Source organism: Podarcis filfolensis (assembly GCF_964270895.1).
Source record: "Podarcis filfolensis genome assembly, chromosome: 5".
Lineage (NCBI taxonomy): Eukaryota > Metazoa > Chordata > Lepidosauria > Squamata > Lacertidae > Podarcis > Podarcis filfolensis.
The window spans coordinates 70,449,322-70,477,303 of record NC_139608.1 but is presented as its reverse complement, the minus strand read 5'-3'; the positions used below and the strand labels follow the sequence as shown (position 1 = coordinate 70,477,303).

Genomic DNA, 27,982 nt, shown 5'->3' with positions numbered 1-27,982 from the left:
TTTACAGTATTTCTCCCTGCAGATGTTTTTGGACTACAGTCAGCCCCAGCCAGCATGGCCAGTGGTTAGAGAGGACAGAAGTTGTAGTCTTAACAGTATCCTGAGTGGCACATGTTTTCCATCCTGATGTAGGCATAGATTTTTAAAATTATACTATAAACAGTAAAAGAATTTTCCAGTTGTACATTGCCTTAAACGGTGCTTTACACCAGAAGCAAGAAACAAAATGGGGCACTTAGAGTCTTGACTTCCAGTGATTGTGAACTGCATCTCCCATCAGCCTCAGCAAAGTTAATGGTCATGGACTGAGAGAACTGCAGTACAGCACACCATTCCTGATTGGGGCAGGTGGGTGAGAACAGGAGGAGAGGAAAACATAATACTACAAGAGATGAATGTGAGTAAATGCAGCTACATGAACTTTATTGGGCTTGGAGCTGAAGTTGTAGGCATCATTATAAGTGTAAAGTTTGCAGCAAGCATATTCTGTGAATGTTGTGCTACCCCAAACCATAACAATCCAAAGGGACCACACATCTTTGTTTAAACACTGAACCTCAGATAGCTTAATGCCAATGAGTCACATCACAAAGTTCATGCGTATTTTTCTAATAACGCAACCTACCTCTGCAGTTGGTCATCCATCTCATTCGACGAGGTACATAGTTCAGCAGATAAACAGATTAGTAGAAAGGTCTTTTGACTCGTAACACCCTCAGATAGGACACCCAACCCACACTTTTTAATTGTCCTTCACAGGAAGGAAATAGGTTGCATTCTTTGGAAGAGTGCTTTGGAGGAAAGGTCATGATTCTATCTCACGGTGTCTCTTTTTGAAAGTAATTTTCCAGTACAGTGGTACCTCGGGTTGCATACACTTCAGGTTACATACGCTTCAGGTTGCAGACTCCGCTAACCCAGAAATAGTACCTCGGGTTAAGAACTTTGCTTCAGGATGAGAACAGAAATCGTGCTCCAGTGGCGCGGCGGCAGCAGGCGGCCCCATTAGCTAAAGTGGTGCTTCAGGTTAAGAACAGTTTCAGGTTAAGAACTTAACCCGAGGTACCACTGTACTCTCGAATGAAGTACGAAGAAAATCTATACAATATTTCTCTGAAAGGGCAAAATATATTTAGTGGAAAGTGCCCTTAGAATTGAGCCTTTCATCTCTGAACACTCGCACCCTAGCAGTTAAGAGGGGTTGATGCTGCCCATATTGTAATACTTGCACAGAAGCAGACTTGGGAAGGGAGAACTTTGCTCCATGGAAGGGCACAGTGGCTACCTGAAGCTGATACCGTAGGCTTATCATTTATTGCTGTAGTATATATTTCAAGAATGAACTTTGTTGATTGCGGCAGTCAGAGTTGGCTGTGGCTCCCTTCCATGTGACCTTGAGATTGTGGTTGTGTGACATTTGAATGACATTTGAATGACTCGGAACATCCCGTAGACAAGAAAGCGCTGGAGCTGTGTGCTAGCAAGTACAAAACGAAATCTTGGGTTTTGAGTAGTGAGCCTTCAAGGAGCAGAGCACTAAGTGGGACATTCTTTTGAATTTTGCTGAGATTAGCACTTCCTTTAATTTGCTGTGTGTTCCCATAGTGTCTCCATAGTAACTGTTATAATCACTCTGAAGTTTGCTCAAGCGTTTCTAAGGCTGATTTGGATGAAAGTTTACTTCCACACTAATGATGTGGATACAATTAGACTCGATGAAGAGTTAACTGGGTTCACATGATCTTCTAAATGAATAGGGTGTACTACTGCACTAATCCTCTGCTAACAAGTTCTGGAGCTAGTTAGCTCGGGACAGAATTCTCCACATGTTATTAACCTGAATGGCATTTTAGGATTTAATAGAATTGGGGTGTGTAGACTGGCGCAGTAGGCAAATTTTGGAACCTTGATTTTGCTGTGGGGGAGATGAATGAATGCCAAGTATTTTGTGGAAAGGGGACAAGTAGTAAAGACTAAGCTCCTCTCCAAGGTTGACTGTGTAAGAAACACAACTTAACAACTCCCTCTTGAAATGATCTGTTTGTAGTGCTAATACAGAAGGCTTGCATTTAACTAGTCTGACCCCTGTGGTGAGTAAGAATTGCCACCAGGTGACCATATGAATCACCATCCTCTCTTTTTGCTTTAAAGCACTCCTGTGGCCTCTTTGAGGTTATACAGGAGGTAAATGGGAGTGTCATGCACAGTCTCCTTATTATGTTCCTGAGGTCTGGAGGCTGTGTTTAAGATAGTGTATTAGCATGCTGTTGAATGTTATTGTTGGCTCCCCATCCAAGTTCTCCCTGTCTTCAAAAGACTTTGGGACCACAGAATAAGAGATTGGGCACAGAAGGTGATTGGAGAAGTGGCAAGAGAAGTGCCAAGGAACCTGCCTGGTGCAGTGGAAAGAGAGGAGCAGGACCTGAACTTTTATGTACAAACCTTTGATAGGTTCGTAAAGTGATGTGTCAGGTGGGAAACAGCAACCTTGAGATGGTGGCAAGCTATGAAAGAAAACTCGGGAGGAACATATTTTTTGCAGTCTTAACTTTTACAGACTGAGAATTCTCCTGTAATGTAAATATACATTAGGGGACCCAGGTCTTAATTTTTGACTGCTATCATATCCACCTTTGGTCAGGCAGTAGTGGGTGCCAACTCGTCCGTTGAAGACCAGCATGTTTGAGAAACTTTTCTTGCATTCGTCTCCCCCACTGCCGTTTCCCCATCAGCCGTTTTCTAGGAGGTCATCCGAACAAGGATGACATCGCTGTGCTGCCATTGTTCAGCACTCTGTAGCTGCTGGCCTTTTAATTGAGGGTACAGGGGAACGGAGGATAATGATGCCACTGATGGACAATGAATCCATTGTTCTTTCTTTCTGTGTGCAATTGTGAAGAGGCTGAGAGCAGTTGCAGTGGAGTCTCCGGGTGTCAGTTGCTGGAAATCACAAGTGCAGAAAGTGCTGTGCTCCCCTTGCAGGCTTCCCAGAGGTATCTGGTAGGCTACTGTGAGAACCACATTGGTAGCTCAGTCGGTAGAGCATGAGACTCTTAATCTCAGGATCGTGGGTTCAAGCTCCACACTGGACAAAAAGATTCCTGCCTTGCAGGGGGTTGGACTAAATGTCCCTCGTGGTCCCTTCCAACTCTATGATTGTATGAACAGGATTCTGCATTAGCTGGACCGCTGGCCTGATCCAGCAGCTCTCTTCTTATGTTATAATGTTCTATACCATTGCATACCAGCCTGAGGGGATGGCGTTTCACTTACTAAGCAGAGCTAATCTAGGGCTAGGAAAGCTTTCTCTTGGGTACACCTTGTCTAGCAGCCACCCGCTAGACACAGATCTAGTTCAGCTAGCGGCAAATTCCGGTAAACAAAACTCACAAGCTGTACTGGCGCCATGCTTTTGGGGCTCTTCAATTTGTTGTGAAGTTATTTCAGCTTTGGAAACTTCACCAGCTATAGGAGGCTGGGGATCGCTCATGTTGGAAGATGTAACTGAGGCTGCCGCTCTCTGGATAGATCAACTTCCTTGGTTATGAACATTCAGCATTATAAGCCACAGGATAGGTTGGACCTAAAGTCGAGTGTTTGTGATGTCCATTATGCCTCTGTCAAAGTACTACACAGCTCAGCTCTTTGTGTTTAGTGGACGATTTCCAGCAATAAGCAAGGCTCCTTTTGCATCTGTTGCTGTCCAAGATCTTAACAGCCATGTTTCTTCACTCTGCTATGGCAGCTCCTAAGCATCAGTGCATGGTTGAAAAATACATATATATATTTTTGCACAGCTCTTCCTTTCTCAAACTCTTTGAGATCTGGGGGTTGTGTGGCAGACGACTGGCACTTGAGAGCCCACAGGCAAATTATTATGAAGACTTGCCTAGATGAGACGAAAATGTAGCAGACTGGGAAAATGCACTTTGCAATGCTGCAGAGTGCCAAGCGACTGGGTGGCTGGGAAGGAAAGTGTCCTCTATTCCCATGCCGTTCCCAGCAATGTTTCTGAGTGATACAATGCCCATTGAAGTGGCTTGTTTTTACTACTTTTTCCCTACTGGAAGTGTGCCATGCTGTGGAAGATCGTGCTGGGTTTCAGTTAAGCAAAGAAGCACCCATAGCAACTGGTTTGTTCAGGGGTAAAACATTTTCAAATTGGGCCAGTAGCTAATTGTTTCCTTTTCTCTGCTCTTGGCAGTTAGCCACCTGTTCAGTATTAGACTATACCAAGTGGTGGGAGGGACTCTGTGTGTGACAGAGGTGGGGGGAGAGGGGAAGGAGGAAAGAGCAAGAGGCTGGAGATTAATCATTGAACCAACTACACTGAATGGACTTGTTTAGGACTGGCTGCTCTGGGGTTTCTTATTAACATCTCTGCTGGCAAATGGCCCCGGCAAGTGAGTTTTGCTGGCCTCATAGTATATGAATGAGATCTGGGGTTAGTTGCTCACAGCCGTTCCATCAATACTGAGGCATTAGAGAGAAATGTTTGCTGTACACTTAGTGTCGTTTTATTTCACAAAACTAAAAGAGGACCAGATCAAAAAGGTAAGAGTTGGCTGGGCTCGCTGTTTTGACATCAGCTACTTTAAATAAGAGAATTGTTTTTTGACTTGTGGGTTGTCATTAAAAAAAGAAGAAAGTTTTGTGTATGTAGTTACAACATACACTTAGCAAAAATTGGCAGAGGATGAGTTTGTTCAGCTATTTTTAATTTAATTGCACTCTTAGAGGTGGAAAAAATATCTAAGGAAAGGAATCTTGGTGCAAGCAAAGTTCAGAATCTGTGACAAGTACACCTAAGCTAGAATGGTAATTTTTAGATTTAACAACAGACTGTCCCTATTATGGAACTGTGCAAGGCTAGAGCTGCTAATCAGGATTTGCAGTCACATTTTAATACTAGCATTTTATATGAGGACAAAGCTGCAGTTTTCTTCCCATGGCTAAACAGGCAGCAATAAATAAATAGATCTTCTTTTTAGAAAACACACCCAGGAAAATTACTGCTACTACAATAATTCTTTTAATAATCAGATGGGCTATAACTTAAACCTAGAGGTTTAGTTAAACATGGCATTAGTTATCAATCTGGGAAAGGCTTTTAGATCTAGTTCTGTGATATGTCTTTCTAAGAGCCTTCCATCATTCTCTGAGACCTCTGCTCTTCTCTCCTGTCCACCTTCCCTCTATGGTGGAAGAATGCCTTTTAGTCATTCTTCCACCATCATAAAAGAATTCCTAGAAATACGTGTAGGTTGTCACACAACATGTGCCCTAATCTCTTCAGACGATGTTTACATATCTTGTAAACATGAGTCAATGGATTTGTTAAGAGAAAATGTGTACCTTAACATAAAATACGCTTTTTAAAAAGCAAGGTGCAGCCTTGATCAGTCCTGCAAAAAATTTTTTAACATTGATAGTTTATTTTATTACATTTCTATTACACACATTGACTGCCTGTGTCCCCTGCCCTGCGAAGGAGGCTGTCCTATCACTGGTGTCAAAAAAAGTTTCAGCTACTAGTCTAAGCAGCTTCTGCATTGAAATGGAGGAAGCTTCACTTTGTCCTTTGCCTCAGACAGCAAAATGTATTGGGTGGGCCTTTGTATCCCTTTTTCCAGCCAGAAAGCTACCTGAACGACTTAAAAAAATGTAATTGATAAAGGCAGCCCCTTGCCCTCAGACCTACAATCTTAAAAAGAAACGACACAAAAGGAAAAGGGATTGGAAGGGAGGAGGGGAAAAAGCAAATCTAGGCATTTGGTCTAAATTTGTAATGACCAGCTAGAATGTAAATATTTCAAGGAGAGGAGGAGCCAAAAATTGTGGGTCTGTCAGCAGAGCTGATGGAGAGGCTCTGTGGTCCCATCTTCCTCCTTGGCATTGTCTATCACCTGATGGGATGGTTGCTGTAGATGACATTTAGGTCTGCCCCAATTGTGCATAATGTGTGGTCTGAAGTGAATATGATTTAGAGAAAAAAAGGGGGAGCATGTGTATCTGCTATACCTCCCCTGCTTGACCACAGTCTGCTCTTTCAGTTGCTTTTTCTCCTCAGCTGAACTCTGATCCTTGGCTCGGCAGAAAGATAATCTTGTGGGGAAGAGGCAGTGAGGAGGGTGCAGCCCCTGCAACCTTCATACCCTCTTCATGTGGTAAACATTAGACATTTCCCCCTGCTTGATATGCACTTGGGAGAAGGCCCAGCTCTGTTGCTGCCATGCGTTGTTTGGTCTTTAGGAGCAGTTGCTTGCTAAACTTACAGCACCACACTGGAGATTAGTGCTACCTTCAAGAACACACGTCCCAACTTTTCCTTCTAGATAGCAGAACAAAATAGTTAATGGGAACATGGCTAATTTGTAATCCCAGATATATCTTGTAATATATTAATTATTACCAGCTTTGGGCCCTGCCACCATCAATAAATAAAGCCTGCTGAGGAGAAACCCCAGTCTGTTGCTGGAGTAGGCCTTAAACATTTCCTAAGCTTAAAGGTTGTCAAGTAACACTGCTAAAATGTTCTATATTTTCTTTCTTTCTTTCACTTTCTGTGGTGCATTAGCTCAGACCAACTTAAAAGATCTTGTGGGATTTTTATATTTAGAGACCGTTGGTCTAGTGTAGCAAAAACGGCAGTGCAGTCCTATACATATTTACACAGAAGCCCTGTTGAGTTCAGTGGTGTTGTAAATAAAAATATGCCCTTTTCCCTTATGGGGTATCCAAGAGCCCATATAGAGTCCTTACATAGGTTCCCTATTGGTAGGAGAGAATAACAGAGGCCAACCAGAGAATATTGAAGAAGAAGAAGAAGAGTTTGGATTTGATATCCCGCCTTTCACTCCCCTTCAGGAGTCTCAAAGTGGCTAACATTCTCCTTTCCCTTCCTTCCCCACAATAAACACTCTGTGAGGTGAGTGGGGCTTCAGAGAAGTGTGACTAGCCCAAGGTCACCCAGCTGCATGTGGAGGAGCGGAGACGTGAACCCGGTTCCCCAGATTACGTGACTATCGCTCTTAACCACTACACCACACTGACACTGACAGATCTGTTGCAACAGGGTGCTCCCCTCACTCGCAGGAAAGGAGGAGGACCCACAAAAATGCTGTGCAAGGGCTTATAAAGACTTTTGAAATTCCCATCCTCTAGATCAAGACCACCCCCAGAAACATTATGCATACATCACAGAAGGGGTGTAACCTAAGACCACCCCTCAGATACATCCCAGAAAAGGCGGTCTAAAACAGAACATTTGCATGTTGTTTTTCTCCTGTTGCAGTTTATCTCCTGTCTGGCAAGTTACTTGACTGGATTTCCTGGGGAGCCTGGCCATTCTTTTGTAGTGGTAAAATACTTATTTCCTGGGCCAGGTCACAAGCTCACACCCTGTTCATATCTTAAATGTGTCCTTAAGACAGGATTTGTGAGGAAAGAGACAATGGGGAGACTTTTCCAGTTTGACCTTGCAGAGAAAACATTTGGTCAGTTTAGGAATCAAAATGGTTCCAGGTTGGTCTTCCTGTGCTGACCTATGTATGTGTGGTTATGAACATTACCATATATCTAAGACCATAAAACTCCTATCACAGTGGGGCTTACTAAGTGGATATAGAAAACCCCCATTTTGATGGTGATGGTGATGGTGATGGTGATGGTGATGGTGATGGTGATAATATTATTATTATTATTAGTGCTGCCATCCACTCTGGGCAGCTTCCAACAAATTATGAAACCACAGTAAACCATCAAATATTAAAAATATTGCTTCGTCCATAAACTCACTATGTAGCTTTAAGCAAACCACCTGTCCTCCGTTGCTCCATCTGCAGTATGTGGTAAATGTGCTGACTTTTACAGCTACACAATGCATGTGAGTTACTTTGAACACAAAATACTTTACAAAGGTTAAGTGTGACTATGATTAAATCTCCCATTTCCATGTAATATCTTCTGAATGATACCCAAACTCATGCCTAGCACAGAATATCAATTTTGGTTTCTCTTGGTTTCACTCAGTTTCTCATTTTTCTAGTTGTAAGTTCAGTTTGCCCCCCCCCCCTTTGTTAACAATGTGTTAAAACTCATCAGCATTTTATTGTAAATTTCTGCCAATTTACACATTTTTGTATGTAATCTATGTCCACACTATTTAGTTGGAGAAGCACTAAATTCAAAGAATAACCGTGTTTAGGTTCACATGTGGTTTTGGAAAGGGTCAATTAGAAAGGTTCATGTTAAAATCCTAGCTGAACCAAATTCCTTTCCCATCCCTACATAGTGAATAAACTGTGGGATCTGGATACAGACCACTTTCAGGCATCTCAAACATAGCTCTGAAGTACAACACAGAAAGTGACCCCCATTGAGATGGCCCCCTTCTGGGCTCATCAATGCCATTTTTGGGTGGAATTCAACCCCATACCAGCAATCTGAGGTTGCGGAATTGCATTTGTTTGGGAGACCTTGTGCAACAAACCCCCTTCCCCAAAATATCAGACTTTTTGCAAGAAGGAAAGTGATTGGGAAATGTACCGGAAAGTGCGCAACAATACTTGCCTTGACACAACATCATTTAATTGCCTCACAAACAAATCAGAAGAAACACTCGTTAGATAGCCAATGCTGTCAAACAAATCAGGATTAATGCTCAAGAAACAGCCTATCTGAAAGCTCCCATAGCTTGCAGCTGTGCACAGAGGCAATACATCTCTTCTCCCCAATACTTCAGTGACAACATCACTGCCTTATCCAGGGTCCTCCCGACTCTTGGCAGTGTCAGATAGGTTTCCTGTGTTGACATGGGAGCCAGGGAATCATTTCTGCTCATTTGATTTCCAAAGGGAATGAGGAAGGGGCAATATGTCCTCAAATGTGCCCCAGCAGTAGTCGCTGGCTGGCTGAGTGCGGAACAGACCTATTTGTTCAACACCCTTGTAAATAGAATTCCCTTCCCATTAGGTCACTCACATGGCTAGTTTTACTCATGCACCAGACTACCGTCTCTCACATCCAGTCTACCTCAATGGTACTTGTAGCCGTTAAAATATAATTTAATTTAGAATAGATTGTTGATAAGGATTATAAAGCTAGCTTTTTGCTCTGACATGGTATGTTGGATACTACACGTTCCTAGTGCAAAGGAATTCACAAAATGGGCCTCTTTCAAGTCCTAACAAAGCAGCTGTGCTTACCTTTGGACCAAAGGAAACCCACAAGTCTGTGCCAACCTCTCTTGAATCAGACAACATCAACAACGTCCTTAAATTTGGCTAAATCATGTCTCAGTGGCTTATTTTCACTTTGCTACCATAGCACCTCACCATCCCTGTTGTGTAGGCAGTCCCACGGTCTTCTGGGTTTATCACATGTTCCCATTTTAATTCCCCATGGGCAGGACTTTTTTCCCAGCTGGAACTGTCCAGAACTCAGTTCCTGTGCCTCTCAGGTGGGCATCATTGCCGTTATAAGAGAACAAGGGAGAAGTTCATGGTGGGTTCTGGCACCTCTTTTTCTAGAGGTGCAACCTTCCAACAGTTTGACTTCACTCCCAAAGGTACACTTCTCCATTGTCTCGTGAGACAGACGGATGCCAGCAATGGTCTCTGTAATTTCCATGGTTAGCATAGCCGTTTTGTCAGTGCTAATCCTCTGCTGCTAAGAGGAAAATGTTTCTAAGATCCTTCATTGGATCTCCCTCCCCACTGCCATGCCTCCCAATAAGAACTGGATTTTCTGAATATTTATTTGGAAATGAATTTGGGAGGGCGGTTGAAGGGAGGAAGGGAAGACAAAGCATTCTCCCTGATCTGACCTCTGTTCATTGGATTGGCCTGGTTATTTACCCAAGGGTTCGGATGTCAACAACTCAGTAAAGTGAGAAGCAGGATTATTGTTGACACAGATAAAAGCGACAAGATAGCTCAGTCAATCCATAAATGGGGGGAACGACCTGAGGGCAATAAACTCCATTAGGACCAACTGAACGGTCATGAAGAAGTAAGTTTCCAAGATAATAAAAAATGTGATGCATAACAGAAATAAGAGTGAGGAATAGAGAAAGAAAAACATATTGTCAAGGAGGTGCAGGGCCAATGCCAAACTTCAGTGTGATCCCGCCTTGGGGCCACTGATGCCAATAAGTGCTCCTGCTGCTGTTGTTTGCCACTGCTACCAAGCCTCCCCTCTTCCTGCTTAGCCCTCAGACATGTTTTAGTGATGGCACTTTTAAATAGTTGCTAAGCTGCTGCTTGGCTCTTTGGAACGAAAATGTGTTTGAAATCTAGGGTTTCTTTGCAGCCTTACATGGGTGGTGGGTGGGTTAAAAGCAGGCGGTGGGAGAATATATATAAAAAACAGCTTATAAGCATCACTGTTACAGTGCGGGATGGTAGCAAAGTCAGGGAACATGGACTTTGAAGAATGTCTAGTAACACTATATTGAACAAAAATATTGGTTTACACAGCTTGCTTGGCTCATGGTTATTCTTTTCAAAAGCAAGGGCAACTAACACAAGGAATTTCTTGCCCTTTCTGTTCCTAGTAGCAACTTGCATTTTGAAGTTTCTTTGGACAAATATGGGTTGTTGATGGAGTGTACACCAATGAGATTGCAAGCGCAGGTCTGTGTACATAGGATGTGTGCATGTATTCTTGCATGTGTGTCGCTACTAGTCAGTGCAAAAAAAAAAAAAAAGAGGCCACCCTTCTGCAAGGGAAAACTGCTTTAAGGTGTGTGGTTTTTTAAAAAAAAAAAACCACACACAACCAAGCTGTGTATAAATTTTATGAAATAAACACATATTTATTCATAATACCAATTAGTAAAAAATATCTTGAACCTCTTGCCCCAGGTTGATCGGTACTTGTACCACATGCGTCTCTCTGATGACGTCCTGCTTGATTTGATGGCCCGTTTCCAGGCAGAGATGGTGAAAGGCCTGGCAAGAGACACCAATCCAACAGCCACACTAAAAATGCTGCCAACTTTTGTGCGGTCCATTCCTGATGGCACAGGTAAGCAGCTGTTCTGCATTCCTCCTGCCATCATCAACGATAGCAATGAGGCTATTGATGGCTACTAGCCACAATGGCTATGATTTGTCTCCAGCGTCAGAAGGCAGAACGCCTCTGGATGCCTGTTGCTGTTAATCACAAGTGGGGAGACTTATGTCCTGCTTGAAGGCATCTCATGGGCATCTGGTTGGAGGATGTTGGACCAGATAGACCTTGGGCCTGATCCAGCAGGGCTCTTCTTATTTTCTTAATTTTAAGAGGATGGTTCATGATAGCAGCGCTGAGATTCCCCAAGCCAAAAGCAGAGAGCAAGGAGGCAGTGTGAGGGGAGAATGAAGCTGCCTATCTTCCCCTTCTCCCCTCAAAGAAATTAAATGAATTCCAGGATTGTATAAGTAGGCTGTTAAAGCACAATGAAGGAAAACCAAGATCCTGTGTCCTCTAATTTTGGGCAGAAATTGCAATGCACCAGAGTTGGAACAGGTACTTTGCCTTTGGTTGCTGCATGCCAGCCTGGAGATGGGAGTCCAGCAACATCTGAAGAGTCACTGGTTCCCCATCTCTGCTCTAATATCAACCATATAGTACAAATACATTAGACAATTTGTAAGAACCAGACAACACACAATTGTTTTCTACATTGAAATTCCTGCATTGCAGGGGGTTGGACTAGATGACCCCCAGGATCCCTTCCAACTCTACAATTCTATGATTCTATGTCTCTGATAATCTTTTGCCTGTGTGCATTTTGGACTGTCAGAGGCAGTATGTCTCTGAATGCCAGTCTTAGAGAATTGGGACGTTGGGGGAACCATTTCGCTACTGTGACACATGATATGCTACGTAGCATAATGAAAGATGCCTGGTGGAGATGCTTCTGGAGAAATCTTTTAAGAAGCATACATGCCTCATATGTGCAACTGAATTTCTAGAATATTTGGCTTTTAAAAAATATAGTAAGAATGGCACCAATGCCCATGTCTGATCTCTCTACTGAGACCCTGATTGGGCTCTGATGCAGAGTTACCTGAAGTTTGGAAGACCCAATCATTTCTACCTGTTGTTTGTGTTACAGAAAAGGGTGAATTTCTTGCTTTAGACCTTGGGGGCTCCCGATTCAGAGTCCTAAAGGTCAAAGTGTCTGAAAATGGGAAGCAAAATGTTCAAATGGAGAGTCAAATCTATCCAACACCTAAAGAAATCATCCATGGGAGTGGGACAGATGTAAGTAGCGTATCTTCCTCTGAAACATGCTCTCTGTGAAGAATGTATACTAAGACATAAAAAGATCATATTAGCCAATATTAGTTTTAATATTTGCAAGCTCCCAAGGCATACAACTTTCTCCAGGAATAGCTATTCAGAGCACCTCAACAGCTGCATCTGGAAATGAGCATGGCTTACTAAAAGTCAACCAAACCATGGCTGCCACATGCTGAGAATATGCATTAATCTTTAGCAAACCAGTGACAATTTTGGGATGATAGATGCATGGGATAATAGATATATGATACAGAGGCTATGGCTGCATTCAGACACATTATTGTGTTAGTTTTATGAGTTATAGCACTAGCACTTCTGCCCCAAATTCTAACATTCCTTTCACACCACAATACCCTGTTGTGTTTTGATCACTATACTGCCATGATGTACTAAATTTTAAATGGCAGGAAATAACAGTATGCCAGGATACCGTCCCAAATTTCATCACATGGGTATCAGTGAAAACAACAGGGAAGCTACAGAGCACAAATTTCCCGAGGTTCTCCTAGTTAATATGCAAACAGATTTTATTTTTCTGGAGAAAATTAAGAGGGAATTGAGTGCTAAACTTCTGCTAGATTCCACTAGATTTCCAAAAGTGGGTTTTACGTTGTGTGAAAGATTACACAAAACATGAAAACTGACAGGTAAGAAATTGTTGGGAAGATGAGATAAGGTACCCTCTGAATTAGGGTTGCTATATTTCAATAAGTGAAAATCTGGAAGCAAAGGTTATTGAGCTTTTTGGGCAAAATTGGAACAACAACAAAATGGACGTTGTTGAGCTGTTTTTTTCAGTAAAATTGCCAAAAATGGCACTGCTGACATGTGGTGCCCTATGACATTTCTGCTGATTTCAGCCCAGACACTACTTCCAGAGCAATATTCCAAGAAATTCTGGACATATGACAACCCTACTCTGAATCCAGCCTGGTTTATGCTGACCTTGTGATAATAGGCTTTTTTGTTATCATATTGCATAGAAAATATAACCATTGTTAATTATAGGCATTGCTTTATCTCCTATTCCATTTGAGCCGTACGGAGCCTGCATTGTATTCTAGTAGGTAATATATAATAACTCACACTTCCCTCCTATTTTGATGCAGCTGTTTCAGTATGTAGCTGACTGTCTTGCAGACTTCATGGAGACAAAGAATATAAAGCATAAGAAATTTCCTCTTGGCTTTACCCTATCTTTTCCTTATATACAGAGAAAATTAGAGGAGGTAAGACCAATGTTCTTTATGGCTTTGTAACCAGGGTGAATCTTCTCCCAAATTATTAACCAAGAGCTCCAGAGCTGAGAGGCTGCCATTAGCAAGCAGCAGGGGCTCTCATGAAATGCCACTTTGCCCATGCTAGGAAGGTATAGTGCAGAGAATATAGCTTTGCAAAAGTGTGCATTATATCTGCTGGTTGTGACACTAAGTATATAAAATAGGTGTACAATTTTTGCTTCTAAAACTCAGGGGCTGAGAGTGTGATGGGATGGGAATAGCAGTTGTGCAGAGACAAGAATACTAGGACAAGTCACTGCATGGGACTCGGAAAGCAGGAAATATGAGTCCTGCTGCCTTGGGAAAACCTGAAAGTGCATAGGGATAGACAAATTTGTTAATTTCAGTTTCCTTCAGCTTTTTGTTTCCCGAGTCAGTTCCCCTCATTTCCATTTTTTAAATCCTTTCGAAAATTCATCAGCATTATATATCTCCTGATGTACAATTTTTTGTATGCAGTTTTGATTAATGTTTAGATGAAGGGAGGCTCGCCTGGTGCGTTCATTATACATCTTTAGGTGCCAGGCGAAAGCATTCCTCTTCAACTAGGCCTTTGGCTGATTAACACCCTGTATCCTTTTTCAATGTGTTCCAGTTTTTATTGTGTATTTTGTGCTGCTATCCTGTATTTTTATGCTGTGAGCCACCCTGAGATCTTTGGATGAAGGGCTGTATACTACTACTACTACTACTACTACTACTACTACTACAACTACTACTACTAATAATAATAATAGACACATTTTTCAAGTGATTTCTCCAAAGATAATCAATATCTGTATTTTCCCCAAAATATATGGATTTTATACTACTTCTGCCTCTTGGCATATCTGTCCAATCAAATATTTGATGCTTTAAAAATGTTTTAAGGTTTTATTCACTGTTATTTTTTTTATTAATATTTAAAATTAGAGCAAAACAATACATTAGATCATGAACTACCGGTAAATTATAGTAAATATGTTACACCAGCCCATGCATAAACTAGAGAAAGAAAAAATAACAATCACCCCCCCCCCCCATAGGCTCTCTCTCTCTCCTTTATATGCCACTCTTTAGGCCATGCAGCACACATTGTTAATGGATAATTGCTTCTTCTTTTATTTCAAGGGTATACTGATTTCTTGGACAAAGCATTTTAAAGCCAGAGGAGTGCAGCAGACAGATGTGGTGAAATCTCTCCAGAAAGCCCTCAGAAAACACCAGGCAAGTTAAGATTTAAGTTTTTTTTTTAATAATCTGATTGCATTAAAAAAAAGTTGACATTTCCTAGCAGTTCTGGTGTGCAAGCTGGGACATTGGCACATACCGTATGTAGCGCTCTGCAGAAAAAGAAACTGCCCCATTCAAACCTACAAAATTGTTATTGCAGAGCTTTTTCCTTCCTTGAAGTAAATGAAAGAACTTGGATCAACTTGTGCATTTCATCAGAGTATAATGGTCTGTCTGTCTGAAACTTCTAGGTGGTGGTGATATGCACCGCCACTTTGAAATTCCCATCCCTAGGTATTAAGCTGATTTTGTTTTTGAAAACACTGTGGTTCTTATTGATTGTAAGAATCTGAATATGTATTATTTTGACTTTACTGGTATGTTGCATTTGCCTCATTAGGACATTGATGTAGATATCTTGGCTTTGGTAAATGACACAGTTGGAACGATGATGACCTGCGGATACGATGATCAGCGATGTGAAGTTGGTGTCATTATTGGTAATTCTATATATTTTTTTTACCAGAGGCAGGGCCAATCTGGCTTAAGATAAAGTGAGTGTTCTGGGAGTATAGAACAGTTGAGCCCGTGTGGCATTGCACAAGGCACAGAAAATTATTTTTTTCTTAGAAAAATTCAATTTTATTTTATTTATTTTTTAATTATGATTATGTGTTTCTTCTTAATTCATTATGTGTTTCTTCCCCCCTTCCCTTCCCCCAACAACCTCCAAAATGAATCCGCTGGACTCAGGAACAGGCACAAATGCTTGCTACATGGAGGAAATGAGCAATATTGACTTAGTGGAAGGTGATGAAGGAAGGATGTGCATTAATACCGAGTGGGGAGCCTTTGGAGATGACGCATCACTGGATGACATCAGGACAGAGTTTGACAAGGAGATTGATTTGGGCTCTTTCAATCCTGGAAAACAATTGTAAGTTTAGTCATCAGCTTGGGATAAGGCGTCTTTCTAGTAATGTAGCTATTTAGGCATGTGCACCATCTCAAAACAACCATGAAATAACATTGGGACAGAAGTAGCCTTGAATATATTAAGTGGCAGGCAAGTACTGTGAAGCGCCATTGATACTATTTAAGAGGAGTGCTTTGGCCAAGAATCTGGTTAAATCCTAAATCCCCAGGGGTTTAGTATCCTTCCAGTGATTGTTTGGGGCAGGCGGGGGGACAGTGAGAAACTGGCTCAGAGGAAGTGCCCTTCTCTCTGACCCCAAACACATTCCTAACTGAACTTTCACAGAAGGGTGCTGAATGGCCCATGTTAAATAAATTGTGTGTGGTGCAGTGTGTGTGTTCTGAGTTGGGAGTTTTTTCTGAGTCCTTCCCCCATTCCAGCAGTAACTTAACTGCAAAGAAGAGGAGGGGGCAGATAAAAGAATAAAGAGTCCTTTGCTGCCATCTTTCTTTCCACAATCCTTTGTGGGTCTTTAGCAGCAGTAGTAGCAATAGGTAATCATGATAACAATAATGATTGTACAGTGGTACCTCGGGTTAAGTACTTAATTCGTTCTGGAGGTCCGTTCTGAAACTGTTCTTAACCTGAAGCACCACTTTAGCTAATGGAGCCTCCTGCTGCCGCCGCTGCGCTGCCGGAGCACTACTTCTGTTCTCATCCTGAAGCAAAGTTCTTAACCCGAGGTAATATTTCTGGGTTAGCGGAGTCTGTAACCTGAACCGTATGTAACCTGAGGTACCACTGTAATAGGGAGCGCTTCCAGACAGAGGATTAATATTACAAATGAGTCATTGGGAACAGTTTTTTCTCCTTTTTTGGGGGGAAATTACTGGATTTCTCCCAATAAATGTAAATCTAATTCTTTATTAGAAAGCATGAAATGCCCTTGATGCTTTCTGACAACAGCTTTCTGTTGAATTACAGGTTTGAGAAGATGATTAGTGGTTTGTATTTAGGAGAACTCGTAAGAATTATCCTTCTGAAAATGACAAGGGAAGGTTTGCTTTTCAACGGGAAGTTGTCAACAGCTCTCTGCACCAAGGGCAAGATTGAGACAAAACACATTGCTGCCATGGAAAAGTAAGAGGCTTTAATCTGTCCATCAGAGCGTTTTCTGTAAGGGCAGCTTCTGTTCTACAATTTGTGCAAGCATTGATTTTGGGCAGCTACTCTGCCTTCAAAGCTACTCTGCTTTGGTGAGGCCAAATGCTTGCAGATGTTATTTAGGGCAGCCTCTTCCTCCTTCTTGCTCCATAGATCAGACCACGTACGATGAGATTTCAGATAGGGTGGACAGTCAATCACACAAAAGCAGAACATGTTGCTGCAAAAAATAGGACACAGTTTGCATGTAATCTGCATGTACTAATTGGCATGTATAGATGCACCTTTAGAAATTAAAGGTACCCCTGCCCATACGGGCCAGTCGTGACCGACTCTAGGGTTGCACGCTCATCTCGCTCAAGAGGCCGGGAGCCGGCGCCGTCCGAAGACACTTCCGGGTCACGTGGCCAGCGTGATGAAGCTGCAGCTGGCGAGCCAGCACCAGCGCCGCACACAGAAACGCCGTTTACCTTCCCGCTATAAAGCGGTACCTATTTATCTACTTGCACTTAGGGGTGCTTTCAAACTACTAGGTGGGCAGGAGCTGGGAACGAAGGACGGGAGCTCACCCCGCCGTGGGGATTCGAACCGCCGACCTTACGATCAGCAAGTCCTAGGCACTGAGATTTTACCCACAGCGCCACCCGCGTCCCCACCTTTAGAAATTACCATGATTTAAATAGAAACATAGCACATCTCAGGACAGTAGGGAAGATGGTGGCCAAAGGTCTGTTGACCAGGTAGAAACGGCTGGTGGGCAACAGCAAGGCCTCTGCTCTCTTTTCTTATGGTTTCTTGGCTGTGTACATTTAAAGCACATGACTTCCTCCAGAGAATTCTGGGAGCTGTAGTCTGTCAAGGGTGCTGAGAACTGTAACTCTATGTAGGGTAAGCTACAGCTCCCAAGATTCTTTGGGGGAAGCAACACACTTTAAATGTATAGTGTATATGCAGTCTTTATCTTTAATTCGATTTGGACCAGATAGCCCTTCTGATTGAAGATGCCTTCAAATAGAGGACTGTCCTCTGCAAAGTAGGACACATGACCACCTGCTTTCAGAAATTTCTGGCCTGCTTACTGGTTCCATACAGAAAGTAGTTCACCGCTGTCTCCCTCTCACTACTAAAAGCTGAAGTGGTTTCCTCAGGCATGTTTCTGATTCCTTTGTTTCGGGTTAGGTACAAAGAAGGCTTGAGCAATACTAAAGAAATTCTGACGGAACTGGGCCTGGCTCCATCGGAGGATGACTGCATTGCCGTTCAGCACGTCTGCACTGTTGTTTCATTTCGCTCAGCAAACCTCTGTGCTGCAGCTTTGGCAGCGATACTCACACGCCTCCGTGAAAATAAAAAGGTTGCAAGGCTCCGAACGACAGTGGGAGTTGATGGGACGCTGTATAAGACACACCCTCAGTAAGTCACACAGCGAAGTAGGTAGGGTTGTCGTGCCTGGGGAAATTATCATTGCTCATCTGCATAAGGATATGCAGACATCTAGCAATCATGATGACCATGAGCCAAGTTGCCTTTGAAAAAGGGTCAGAAAAATTCATGAGCTGTCAACAACTTACTGGCTGTGATAGCTATACATAACTTTAATGTATCCCATAATGTTTGTCCACTGATGGAAGACTCTTTGATCTGGTGGAGGCTTCCATTGGCAGAATGGAGTTAGAGGGGCAATTTTTTTGTTGATTTTCCTCTCCCTTCAGAAGCAACATGGAGGATGGTGTGGAGGCTGCAGTGAGGAATTGGTAAAAATGTGCCTCCTTTGCCATTATAGTGACATAAGCATCTGCTGGATCAAAGAACCTTCTGTCAGTAGAAGGGATACAACTTGATAAGTATTTCTCTGGTTTCCAGATGCTGTAGTCAAACTTGAGCAAATGGCTATTGCTATTAATGCCTAACTGATGAGCTTTCCACAGATATTTGGCTGGCCACTGTTTGATATTCTGATCTAGCAAAGCTTTCTACTTTGTTCTTGATTAAAACTGCCCTCAAAGGCACTGCTTGGTCAGCAAAAAACTAGCCTAAATAAGATCTTATGGAACTTCAGAAGAATGGTCTGGCAGTGGTTATTGCCAGGGAAATCTGTGGACAGTTCTCTGTGATTCTGTTTCCCTCACACGTCTTGCTTTTGGCATGGATTTTGCACCCACCAAGCTGAGGGGGTGCAAAATTGAGATGATCCATAAGTGAGAAGAACCATTGATGGTGCCATATTTTGGCCTCACACAGGGCACAATTTTCTGAAAAATTATGGAAGTCTGCCCCTGCTTATGGCAGCCCTGTTTAGGGAAGCTTTTAATGTTTGATGTATTACAGTATTTTAATATTTTTGTGGAAGCCACCCAGAGTGGCTGGGGAAGCCCAGCCAGAAGGGTGGGGTATAAATAAGTTGTTGTTGTTGTTGTTGTTGTTGTTGTTGTTCCATTGGCATCTGGTTGGCCAATGAGAGAAACAGGATGCTGAGAGGAGGGAGCAGGTAGGCCTTTGACTTGATTAATCAGAGATCTTTTCTTTTGTGCTCATGAACTGTGTGGACTTGAATCAAAAGGATTTCCTTGATCTGTGAAAGTCCTAAGCGGCATAAGGGAGAAAGCGATTTAGTGTAATTGTGTGTGCTCCCTTGTATTTTATTGTGCACACAATATTTGTAAGCATTTAAAAGACCTTTTTGGCTTTAGGTATGCTAAGCGTCTCCATAAAGTTGTCAGAAGGCTGGTGCCCAACTGTGACGTTCGATTTCTGCTGTCGGAGAGTGGCAGTGGGAAGGGGGCTGCGATGGTAACTGCTGTTGCGTGCAGACTCTTATCTCAGCGCAAACAGATCAACGAGGTCTTGAGCCTCTTCAAAATAACCAAAGAGAACCTCATAGGTGTGAAAAACAGAATGAGGGCAGAACTGGAGTATGGCCTGAAGAAAGAAACGCATCCTACAGCCACTGTGAAAATGCTGCCCACATTTGTTTATGGAACACCAGATGGAACAGGTAAGGACCCAGAAAAGCATATCTAAAACAAAGGGGAAGTCGATGCAGATTGGTTTCACTTATTTGACTATATTAACAGGGGATCTTCCCATATCCCTCCAGCTTCTCATTCTTTGTTATGGTTATACCATCTGATATTCCAGGAACAAGATTGTAGTTTGGTACACTAGTTTGCTGTTATTTTATTTCACAACTCTGTATTTTTCTCTGTTACTGACCTGGTTTTTCCGGTGTTTACATGTTCTTGTATGTAACAAAAAAATAAATAAAAAGCTTTTAAAAAAAAAGAGAGAGGAGGTAATAAAAACAACAGATAAGGCCACAGGAACCCCAGGAAGCAGTGAACATGTTTGGAAAGTGATTTATAATTTTTTTGAACAAGAAGCTCAGAGTCAGCAAGTTTGATTTGGAAATTCCAGAAGCCTTTCTGTCCAACACTTAGGAAGGAAGACTTCAGTCAGATTAAAATGCTGATTTTTCTGTTGCAGAAAATGGAAAATTTCTGGCCCTTGATCTTGGGGGAACAAATTTCAGAGTTTTGCTTGTAAAAATCAGAAGTGGAAGAAGCAAATCAGTCCGAATGTACAATAAAATATTTGCCATTCCTTTGGAAATTATGCAGGGAACAGGTGAAGAGGTAAAGTAAAACAAGTCAGTTATTTATTTTTATTGAACCTGTGGAGGGAATGGGGTATTTACTTGCTTACTCTGTAATAACAGAACCCAATTCCCACTCCAGCGGTTCTCCTAAACCCTTGCCACTGACACCATTCAGTCTCACTTATTCCTTCTGAATCCTTAACTTACCAATAAACCAGTGACTATGGGTACAGGCATGATACAACGCCAATCAGATATAGATATTATACGTAAAGTATTTACGTTTATTCGCAACAAGATTATTAAGTGCACAAGCTTATCTGGTTACTTTAAGATAACATAGTATATTTAAATGTATACACTTTCTTGTCACTTTATCTCCAGCTACTTTGAGTTTGACCTCACCCCAAAGGTGCACTCCTGCATTGTCTCCTGAGACAGATAGATGCCAACAACAACAATATCCAGCTATTAATGTTAAATTAAGATAGCTTTAAGGAAGCAGTTAGTTATCTTATGAAGGCGTTTAGCAAAACTGCCCTTTTATTCTCTCCATCCCAGTTAAGTCCCATTAATGCTATAACAGAGGACTCTCCCCCCCCCCAAAAAAAAACCCTTTACTGATTTACTGAAGTGCAGGTGTGTCTTGCTGTGTTGCTATTGAAATCTTCCCTCTGGTGATCCTGCCAGTCACCAGCAACCAACATCCCAAGCTGCTCCTCACTTCTCCCCGCCCCCCAGTGCAGATTGGGTCTTCCATTGCCCCTTCAGCCGAAGCCAAACAATTAAGCTATCCCCAGCAAGCCTTTGGGCTCCAAGTCATTCCACCTGCCATTCAGACCTTCCTTCTACATTCCCCAGTCCTTGTCCTCCACTGCCTTCTTTTGACTTGACTCCACAAACATCAAGCACCAAGAACTCCAAAGCTCCAAGGAGCTAACTTTCCACCAACCAACACATGGCCATATATATACACTTCTTCTGGTGCCTGTGGTCAAGCCCCAGCCAATCATACTGCCTAACTGAAAACGCTGAACCTGCAACCACCAATAACTTTTATCTTGTTTTCCATGCTGAGAATTCTAACACCAAACCTTCCTCATAGTTGACAGTTAAGACCCTGAGTGACAGTTAAACTGACTTTCAGCGGACCAGTCAGAAAAAGTCCCACATCAAATACATTGCAACGTACATTGCAATACACATACCAGAGAGCATTACCTCAAACCCATTAAAACGCAAATAAAATAAATTGAATTTCTTCAGAATCCAAATACAGTGTGTGTGTGTGTAAATTTTTTTAATTTTTTTTAAAAAATATTCTCTTTCTTTCCGTCTAGCTGTTTGATCACATTGTCCAGTGCATTGCAGACTTTTTGGAGTACATGGGCATTAAGGGTGCCCGACTTCCTCTTGGCTTTACTTTTTCCTTCCCCTGCAGACAAGCATGTATTGATAAGGTAAGGAGGGGAGCTGAGATTTGACATGCTGTTTTGTTTCCTCTCTTAATCTGGCTTAATCTTTACAGAATTTTCCATAGAAACATTTCATTCTTGTTTTTATTATTCCCTTCCCTTCCCTGTGGACTGACAAGAGTTTTATCACAGGTTTTACCAGAGAGTGTATAAAATTGAATGTTGTGTTAAACAAAAAACAATCTCATTCTTACACGCACTTAGGCAGTTTTACTTTGGACAAGGCATGCTTGACACAAGGCTGCTGATGCATACAGCAGCTCATGGAGAGTTAAAGCAAATTATTAACGATGTGTGGAATAAATAACAACAATTCAGATTGGGCCCAATGTATATGTTTTTTCTGCACTGAAAAACCACTTCTATATTGTCAGAGGCTTTGTGTTACAACAATTAACAGGAGTGGCAGTCAGTTTGAATTGCATGGCCACTTCTGATACCAGTGTTGCACCTCCATCAGGGATGCTGATACAGGAAGTAATCAAACCAAACAGCTTTCTGCTTCAGCCATGGCCAGCCAGTTACTTATGGCACCTGGCATACCGTGAAGTACCACTGGTTTAAACTTCCCAACACTAAGTATGTAACAGGCTGCCTTGGGAGTTGGCAATCTCTCTTTTGCTAGAGAGTGTACATTTGGAAGGGATCTTAGAGATAATCTTGTCTGGACTCTTGCTTGATGCAGGAAACCCACAACGACAGAGTGTATAGCCCTCCTGCTCTGTTCCCTGAAGCATCCCCCTCTATCAGAAAGGGAGCATTTTGGTATTTTAATATTTCCCCAAAATGCAATATGTTGAACCAAGCTCCTCTTGAAAGTGTAATCCAACTTTTAAGTGTTCTGCCTGTTTTTCTCCTCTTGGTGTAAGCATCTTTCATTTATTGATTGTATGACTTCCCCAATTTAGGGAACTCTTGTTGGGTGGACAAAAGGGTTCAAGGCAACAGACTGCGAAGGAGAGGATGTTGTTGATATGCTCAGGGAAGCTATCAAACGAAGGAATGTAAGTACCATTGTGGGGAAATCTCCCAAAGGTTCAAGCACCAATCCCTTGCTGTGACAGTAGTATAGAACTGAATCTCAGTTATCCAAATGTAGCTCTATCATTAGGTGCTGCAAATACTCTAAATGCTTTCAAAGGTGTTGGTTTCATTCTGTGGATTCCTCCGGATAGCCTTTTTATTGTTCTTTTATGATGATAGATAGTATAAAGCTAGTGCTTAGTGCACAATACATCAAAGGGTGTGTATGTGTTTGTTTGTTTTTTGCTCTTTGCACATTCACAAAATCAGTTTTTTATTTCAGGAATTTGATCTGGATATTGTAGCTGTGGTAAATGATACAGTTGGGACAATGATGACCTGTGGCTATGAAGACCCAAATTGCGAAATCGGCCTCATTGCAGGTAAAAAGCAATCCTGTAACACTTGTGTATGGATGTTCCAAGGTGTGACAGAATAAGATTTGTAACCAACAGTGAAATGATATGCTAAAATCTTTTGGGAGATGGAATCTTGGTCAACTTGCTGTTTCTGGGGATGGATTCTTGTGAGCAAGGAGGGGAGAACCTTTGGTCCTTCGGATGACATTGGACTCTAATTCCTATTGGCCCCAGTCAGCATGGCCAATAGTCAGGGATGGTGGAAATTATAGATGATGGGAATTACAGTGAGCCTTGATGGGAATGATGGAAGCTAATATTGTTATGAGCAATACAGATGAGGAGAGAAAGGGAGACAAAGTGTTGCATGCCACCTAGTGATATGAGATATACACTGCACCCCAAGCTATAATATGAACCTTAGTTCCCTAGATATAGGGCATAAAATTGATTTAGTTCGCATTTAAAGGTAACCCTACCCAAGTCATACTTTTTGAAACAATATACAAACTGAAACATAGCCGCTGTTTGAAATTCACACAACTTTGAATTTTGCAAAGCCAGGTAATGTGTACAGAAATGTAAATATTGCAGTAAAGTGTGTGTTTACCTGTATATATTATTGAAAAGAAAATACCAACATGCAAAACATAATGGAAAACTGCTTTGCAAAATTGTGTATATTAACATTGCTTACAAAGATATGTCTGTTATGAGAAATTGACAGTAAAATGCTGCTGAATTTTCATGAGCGCTTAGTGTTGTTTTTTAAAGTGGGGAATTGAATTTAGGACTAGAAACATGAGAAATTGAGTGAGTAAAACAGAAGTTGACAGATTTGCCTGCCCCTACTTTTAGCCCCTAAATTTTATCTCCCACTTAGAGAGAAAAAGTAAACTTCTTCCAGGAAATGTTGGTTTTTTTTTTTCATTTCCCAGGTCTTTGTGCTTCTCCTGGTGGTTGCTTTAAAGGAATAAAATATACATGCCTCTTCCTTCCTTCCAGGGACAGGCAGTAATGTTTGCTACATGGAAGACATGCGTAATATAGAAATTGTAGAAGGAGACGAGGGCAAAATGTGCATCAATACAGAATGGGGAGGATTTGGCGACAATGGCTGCATAGATAATCTCAGGACAAAATACGACAAAGAAGTGGATGAGGGGTCATTGAATCCTGGGGAACAGAGGTAACAGTCAGCATTTTATTGCTATTGCAATGTCTTCAGGATGTATGTAGGAATGGCAGGTAATTCTATTAGAAAAGGAGGTGGAAATGGTAGGTTGCATGTTCATGTGTAGTCAGGAATAGAAATCACTCAAGTGAACACAGTTGGTGTTTGTTCACATCATCATCACAGCTGCTTTTATGCCCACAAACAGTACAACAGTAATTATTTTTTTACATTGTTTTGATGTTTCCTTGACACTGAAACGAATGTAAGTTATGTAAAGTATGTTAAGTAGCAGACAATGAGGTGAATGTTATTACATTTAGTGGAAACCAAAGTACAGTGCAACGGACATAGTGTTGATTGTGATGAGCACAGGCTGGAATGGAAATCACAGTTTCTTCCATTCCTAGGCATATATGAACTTTGAGTAATCTTTCCACTTAAAAACACCCCCGGTATCCCACTTTAAAACACCTTACAAAGCATGAGTCTGTTGCTGTCATGTTTATTTCCATCCTAAGAGTCAATGCACATGTTCAGAAAAGGCATGTAGTATGCACAGACTATATCCCAGGCCCCATTTTTGCATACGTAACTGGAAATGTGTTAAATGCTGTCCAAATCCTTTTTCTTTTTTCTGTATAAGGTATGAGAAAATGACCAGTGGAATGTATCTGGGTGAAATAGTGAGACAGATCTTGATAGACTTGACCAAGCAAGGACTTCTCTTCCGGGGTCAGATTTCAGAGCGGCTGAGAACAAGAGGAATATTTGAAACCAAATTCCTGTCCCAGATTGAAAGGTAAAACAATGTGTTGTACTAACAGAGTATTTTCCTCACTGCTTGCCACTTTCACACATATCAGACTAGTGAGAAGCAGCTGAATGATTGCAGCTTTGTAAATATTTTATACATCATCAGAAAATAATACAGTTGGGAAAAAGAAGTGTTGGTTGACTGAGATGCTGAACCCTGTTACTCAGGGCCATCTGCAGTTCTATAGTGAACAACTTTACTTGGGTTTTATTGGGTGTGAATGAACCCAGTGTATTTCAAACATCAGTATCACACTGCTTTCAGCAGTAAAATACTTCGAGTCTGTACTGTTTGCACTGTTGCTTCATAAACTTTAAGTGATCCTTTCTGCTTTGTCCTCAGATTGGAGGGGGTGGAAATGAGCAGCTATTCCCTATGCCCTTGGATTGAGTGAGCATGGATGATGCTAATTTTGAAAAGTACATTTCACCCAGGAGAGCTAAAATAGTAGCATCCTGCTTTTAAACTAGTGTCTGCATCAGACAATTAAATCTTGACTGAATAAGCCAAAGTATCAAGAAATGTTTTCCCCATGCACTCAGCCTTCCCTTTGAGGTGCTAGCAAGGAAACAAGGAAAGCCTTTAGTTATTTATCATAATTCCCTGTTTAGTCTGAACAGGATAATGATGGTTGCCACTTCATAACATGACACAGGGCCCATGAGGCAAAATGAGGCGACTGCCTCTGGTGGCTGTGTCCACAGGGGCAGCAGATCCTGAAATAGATCTTTATTCCCCCACTTCGTTCCTGTCGCAGATCTTCACTCACTGCTTCTTCCCTAGCAGGGAGGAGGGGTGCCATTTTGTGGTTCGCCTCAGGCACCAAAATGTCCTAGGCCGGCCCTGACATGACAGGATATTAAACCGTGGAGCAAACACATTTCCACGAAAGGTCAGACTTTTTGCAATACAGTGGTACCTCTGGTTACGAACTTAATTCGTTCTGGAGGTCCGTTCTTAAGCTGAAACTGTTCTTATCCTGAGGCGCGCTTTTGCTAATGGGGTTTCCTGCTGTGTGCACGCACCTCTGGCATGCAATTTCTGTTCGCATCCTGGGGCAAAGTTCGCAACCAGGAGCAGCTACTTCCGGGTTAGTGGAGCTCGTAACCTGAAGCATTTGTAACCAGAAGCGTTTGTAACCAGAGGAAGTGATAGGGAAATGCAGCAGAAAGTAGACGTGCCCTTTCTGATTTAGGCTCAGGCAGTAGGAGGAGTAGAGGGGGAAAAGTCATCTATTGACTTATTTAGTACATTTGGCCCTAGCTCTGCATCCTAACCAGAAGTGCCTGTTGTGTTTTGTCTGAGTGCAGTGACCGGCTTGTCCTACTTCAAGTAAGAAGAATCTTGCAGCAACTTGGGCTTGACAGCACTTGTGATGACAGTATCATTGTAAAGGAAGTTTGTGGCTCCGTTTCCAAGAGAGCAGCCCAGCTGTGTGGGGCCGGGCTGGCCGCTATAGTGGAGAAGATACGGGACAACAGAAATCTCGAGCACTTAAAAACCACTGTAGGTGTGGATGGCACCTTATACAAACTACACCCACAGTGAGTACACAGCATCACTGTTGTTGTTTTGCCTTGCAGAATTGACCGATTTTTAAAAGATAATATTCTGCTTCGTTGATGGGGATTAAAAAGTTTGGGGAAAAGAGAAATTGCCACAATGCTGTATCCATTAGCCCTATTACACTTGCTTGAATAAGATTGTAATAAAGAGCTGGGAAAAGTTCTGCTTTAATGGGCTACAGCCCCCTTCAGAAAGATGGGTGATTTTCTGAAGGTCTTCCGCAACATGTCATTGATGGGAAGGGCCATAGCTCAGTGGTAGAGCTTTTGTCTTGCATGCAGAAGGTCTTAGGTTCAATCCCCAACATGTCTGGTAAGGTTGGGAGAGAATCCTGCCTGAAATCCTAGAGAGCCACCACCAGCTAGTGCAGATAATACTGAGCTAGATAGACCAATGGTCTGACTTGGTATAAGGCACCTTCGTATGTTCCTGTGCAATATGGACGCATTAGTGGTGGATTTATACTGGACCATCCACACCACATTGTGCTTTATTAGCTGTTCTGCGCTTCTTCCTCAATGCTGCACCCCAGGGCACCCCTCTACTTCCCCTCCCACTTATATTAGTGAAAACTTTCCATGGAGAAGGCTAAAGAGCTGTACTTGCAGATACAGTTGAAGTGAGGGAAGAACCTGCCCTCTTGCCCCTGATGCTGGTTGACTTACCTGTCGCAGGGAGTGGGATCTGCCAGGGGGTACAAGGTGTTTTGTGAGTGCAAAGCATACAGAGAGAGAGAGAGAGAGAGAGAGAGAGAGAGAGAGAGAGAGAGAGACTGGATTACTGTCAATCCTCACAATGTAAAAGCCCTCCCTCTGTATTCTCCTGTCCCTACCCATCATAATGACAGGCATTTTGCCAGTTAAGAAATAAACAGCAGTGTGCGATCATTGCAATTTCTTTTTCTTTTTGCTTTGTTTTTCCTCTCTTTAGCTTTTCTAGAATCTTGCAAGAAACGGTAAAAGAACTGGCGCCTCAGTGTGATGTGACATTCATGCTGTCTGAAGACGGGAGTGGAAAGGGAGCTGCCTTAATTACTGCTGTTGCAAAACGAGTGCATAATGTTGCTGAAAATTAAGTGGTCATGCAGGCATCTGTGTGTAGCAGTGATTT

General features: G+C 42.1%; 1 protein-coding gene across 4 annotated transcripts; it reads left to right on the top strand.

The window, feature by feature from the left end:
- The first annotated feature begins 20 nt into the window (after positions 1 to 20).
- LOC310762829 (hexokinase HKDC1) lies at positions 21 to 27,982 on the top strand. 4 transcript variants are annotated; one of them, XM_083614344.1, is made up of 18 exons: positions 21 to 397; positions 10,866 to 11,028; positions 12,104 to 12,252; positions 13,401 to 13,520; positions 14,682 to 14,777; positions 15,184 to 15,283; positions 15,537 to 15,720; positions 16,684 to 16,839; positions 18,043 to 18,276; positions 19,554 to 19,858; positions 20,347 to 20,495; positions 21,799 to 21,918; positions 22,842 to 22,937; positions 23,240 to 23,339; positions 24,321 to 24,504; positions 25,136 to 25,291; positions 26,617 to 26,850; positions 27,803 to 27,982. In XM_083614344.1, exons 1-18 carry the CDS (start codon positions 392 to 394, stop codon positions 27,945 to 27,947), a joined length of 2,697 nt encoding a protein of 898 aa, XP_083470470.1. In that variant the 5' UTR covers positions 21 to 391; the 3' UTR covers positions 27,948 to 27,982. The 4 variants fall into 4 exon arrangements, with proteins under 4 accessions (XP_083470470.1, XP_083470469.1, XP_083470472.1 ...); XM_083614343.1 differs by lacking the exon at positions 21 to 397 and adding an exon at positions 3,826 to 4,554; XM_083614346.1 differs by lacking the exon at positions 21 to 397 and adding an exon at positions 5,778 to 6,167.

What these genes read in the sequence shown, in the direction of transcription:
- LOC310762829 (XM_083614343.1), top strand. Translation starts at nt 4,492, where the DNA reads ATGTTTGCTGTACACTTAGTGTCGTTTTATTTCACAAAACTAAAAGAG. An exon ending in TGGAACACCAGATGGAACAG is followed by an intron (nt 19,859 to 20,346) that starts GTAAGGACCCAG and finishes TTTCTGTTGCAG; the next exon opens with AAAATGGAAAATTTCTGGCC. An exon ending in TGCAGGGAACAGGTGAAGAG is followed by an intron (nt 20,496 to 21,798) that starts GTAAAGTAAAAC and finishes CTTTCCGTCTAG; the next exon opens with CTGTTTGATCACATTGTCCA.